Source organism: Martes martes (assembly GCF_963455335.1).
Source record: "Martes martes genome assembly, chromosome: 14".
Classification (NCBI taxonomy): domain Eukaryota; kingdom Metazoa; phylum Chordata; class Mammalia; order Carnivora; family Mustelidae; genus Martes; species Martes martes.
The window spans coordinates 8928704-8932576 of record NC_137902.1 but is presented as its reverse complement, the minus strand read 5'-3'; the positions used below and the strand labels follow the sequence as shown (position 1 = coordinate 8932576).

The 3873-nt window shown below is 56.9% G+C and overlaps 1 protein-coding gene across 1 annotated transcript; it reads right to left on the bottom strand.

Annotated features, from left to right (window-relative positions):
• Window positions 1-1606: 1606 nt before the first annotated feature.
• On the bottom strand, window positions 1607-3330 carry LOC308354719 (uncharacterized protein C10orf120 homolog; the record flags this gene model as incomplete). Its single annotated transcript, XM_080822341.1, has 3 exons — window positions 1607-2332; window positions 2864-2939; window positions 3146-3330. The coding sequence occupies 3 exons, from the start codon at window positions 3328-3330 to the stop codon at window positions 1607-1609; spliced, it is 987 nt and encodes a 328-aa protein (XP_080678467.1).
• Between the last annotated feature and the right edge of the window lie 543 nt (window positions 3331-3873).

Sequence of the window (3873 nt, the reverse complement as noted above, 5' to 3'; positions counted from 1 at the left end):
CTTGACACGTATGAAGCCAAGGTGGATGCCGTGTGAAATGGCCTTGAGTTTGGAATGTTAACCTTGCTTTAGGAGCAACTAAGACTGACATCATGAAAAGACACAGCTTGTGTGTGCACCCTCCCAGCATGCTCGCGGCACCCTGGCATGTAAGCCATAGTGGCTCCCAGTACAATACCTAGGATGCCTTTCTCTTAACTTGCCCCCATGGCCAGTGGAGTCATCCTGGAAAATGAGGGAGGGAGGAGTCTCTGGGCCCAGGGCTCTACGTCTGCTGGGAGAGCAGCCATGGTTCTGAAGGAGCTGACCTAAGAATCCCACCGCTGTCCCCACCCAGGAGGAGGGAGCCCGAAAGAAAGCTGGCCTTGTGCCAGGAAGCCGCAGGCCCGCATGGACAAGCTCAGTGTCTTGCCAACTGTGTGCAGATCGCTGAGGACAGAGTCCAGTGAACTAAGGCTTCAGATGCAGACGAGAAATGAATGTGTCCTGTGTCGCAGACGCCGAATGTGCTGCCCCGGTGGCCCTCTTCTGGGTCTGTGGCCTTGGGGCATAGGCAGGCCTTCATAGGAGCAGCTGTGCTGCCTCAGAGACCCTGCAGCCCCCTCCAGACCTGCCTGAAGGAGCCGTGCACGTGGCAGCCGTGCGGGCCCTGTGCCAGTCCTTGGCCGGATAGGAAGGTGTGAGTCACCTGGCTAGACTAAGAGCAGGACAGCAAAGAGAGGAGGCCAGGAATGGGCCAGCTCTACCTTCCGAGGGAGGAGCTGTGGACCTCAGCAAGTTGTGGGAAGGAGGGAAGCAGGGAACCGACCTCCAGACGTTAGGTCTGGGCAGCCTTCTTGAGGAGCGCTCTCTCCCCCATCTGGGCTAATGGCTGGTACCAGCTCCTGGGACTCTGGGGGAGATGGATTCCAATCAGGGTCCCCACCATACCCGCTGCCCTGTGTTCATGCCCTTTGTAGTGTGGTTTTGCAACTCTTCCCATCCAGAGATGAAGTCCATGGGGCCACCCTTGCCTCTGGACTTGCAAGGCCCACACCATGTGACCCAGTGATGGTGTGCCAGTTCTGAGTCTCGGCTCCAAGGGCCACGCAAACAGTCACTTACTCTCCCAGATCCCGCAGGGGCTGTGAACGAGCCTCGGCCAGCCTGCTGCACCAAGGAACCCTGCAGCCAGTCCTTCCCACGGGCCCCGCTGATGCTTGTCCACGCCCGGGAGAGTCACCTAACTGACCCGCAGGGAACAGACTGAACCCCACCAAAATTTCTGAGCCCTGGAATTACAAGTTGAATTAATGTGTGTTGTTTTAAGCCAGGACCTTGGAGGGTGATGTGTCTCATCGGCAGGGGGAAGAGACACAGGTCCCGTGACACTGGGTGCAAAGGAGAGATCCGCATCCTGGAAAGGCCCGGGCTCTGGATGAGGGGGCAGCCGAGAGCCAAGAACCAAGGGATGGCTGACACCGGGAAGCCTCTGTCTGTGGGTCTCACCTGGAGGAGCCCGGGGGAGCCGGGGTCTGGGGCAGAGCCACGGGAGTAATGAGGACCAGGACACTCGGCCACCACGGGAATAAGGAGGACTTTAATACTGATGAGAGGATTTGTGCTTTTACTCCTTCCAGATGCTCTCCCCGCCCAGGAGGCTGGCCTTGGTGGCCTCAGTGTGGAGGGCTCCCCGTGATATGAAATCCTGATTCATCAGCATGAGATCGCCAGGGAATTCTGCTACGTGGAGGAGATTCCGGTTGGTTAAGCCCGTGATGGACCGCTCCACTTTCCTGGTGGGGAAGAATGGTTTCTGGTCGCTTGGGTGGTGTGAGAAACCTTTTTTTGGCTCTTCTGACTTGAAAATGACGCTCATGTTTATTTCTTGTCTTTTCGTGGCTGTGTTCTCTGCGTCGCCTCTCTCCTCCTGCTTTGCGTTGCAGCAGAAATCAGCGTCCTCGTCGTCCTCGTCTTCCTTCGTCTTGTCCTTGGCCTTTGGGGTCAGGCCCCCTCCAGGCAGAAAGGCAGAGCCCCGAAACCTCTCGATGTAGGGCAAGAGCTGCCGGTTTCTGAGGGCTCGAGCAAGCTGCATCCGCTCTACGTGTTTGATGATGGTGAGTTTCTCGCGCTGCGGCATTCTTAACTCCTCTGGGGGCACGATCACCTTTGCAGTCCATATTTTTTCTAGGCGCCTACAGGTGGCACAGGGAGGGGAGTGCTGGGTTCTATACTCCATCGCCCGCTTGTAGTCCGAAGACAGTGACTGGAGCTCCTTGAGCATTTTCCATTCTTCCTCTTGCTTGTGAGTCAGAAGTTTCTTGGCCGCTATGGTGTGAACACCACCCAGACGCTGACGACGTGAAGGGGGCGGTTAAAGTCTCAACGGGACAGGAGCAGGGGGCACCCACAGGAGGCATTGCCTCGAGGCACCTCCCCCCTCCCGTGGCTGAGTGGCTGAGCCCCTGTGCGCTGGGAAACAGGGAGGAGCTGTAGGAGGGTCAGTTGGCCGGGTTCCGATCCTGTCTCTCCTCCTCTACAGTGAGGTGGAAAGAATGGTGCCCACTTAGACAGGGCACTGGCGAGGCCTTACGTATGAAAGCGGCTCCTGCAGGGGAAGGGTTGCAGAGATGCAGCTCCTGTCCCCGGTCAGCACTCAGTTATATTCCTGACCAGGACTTCGAAACAAGGGAGGATTTGCTCTGCAGGCATGGGAGCCTCGAGCGGACGCAGCCAACTCGAGGCCACTGGGAGACTTGTGTCTCCATGTCTGGTGGGTTTTGAACCTCCGACTCCATCCCACCTCCCCCCACCCCCCACCCAGTCTACTGTCTGGCTTCGGGCGGGGGGGGGCCTCTCTCTGAATAACCCCTAGGACACTTACTAGGATCTCTTTCTCCAAGGGGGAGTATTTCCCAAGGGCAATGCGTGGATCTGATTTGTAGAATTTGGTCCATACCCTGAAAGGCAGAGGGACAGGTAAAGTAGGACTCCAGGAAGGGTCTTCCTGCTTTTAGTTTTGGGGTGGGAAAGCTCAGGGCGACTCTGCATGTGTCAGGCTAGGACCACTGTGGCTGGGGTGGGCTCCTCCCCTTGGCTCGTTTGGAGGGTGGGATGGGGACGTGGGGGGAGGAAAGAAAGGACCAGAAGCACAGGCTACACTCACTCCAATGGCGAAGCAGAACATAGACCCGGTTGGCAGCACAGGGAGTCTTTATCCCGAAAGGAATCATTCATGGTACATATGCTGACCGGCGTTCCGTTCTTACTCCACGTCCCCTCGGCAGCCTTCCTTTCTTGGGTCCTCTGCCTTCCCACCTTCTGACAGCCATTCTCCCATTCTCTGATCATACTCCCGCACTAGGCTAGGATGGGAGGTGTCAGAGCCTGGAGTTGCCTTCTAGGACAGCGTAATGGGAACCCAAGGGACAGTCACAAACTTCTCTTGCATCATAACTGACCTACTTGGGGGCTATTGTGAGGTCTGAGTTTAGGCATCACATGATGCCCCGGGGTGAAACCGACAAGCCTTACCACGTTCCTGCAGTGCCGGAGTCCAGGGGAACAGAGCAGGCAGAGCACATGGCCGGGGGGACGATCTGACCATGTGACTGCCACGTACAAGCCCACAGAGACGCTCAGTCCCTTCAGGATGAAGGCTCAGTCTCTCTGGGCTTCGCTTGCCTCTCCGATCTTAATTCCTCATGCTCCATCCAAGTCAACTATCTATGGATCTGGGAACCAGTTTCTCGGCTGCTGTTCATGCTGCCCCAGGTGTCAGGTACCTCTTCTCCTTTTGACAACTTGCTTGTCACTCAGGGCCCAGCTCACCTGTGCCTCCCCTGAAGATTTCTTTGCAGAATAAATCAGCCCTTTGTCTGTGTTAGTCCTGGT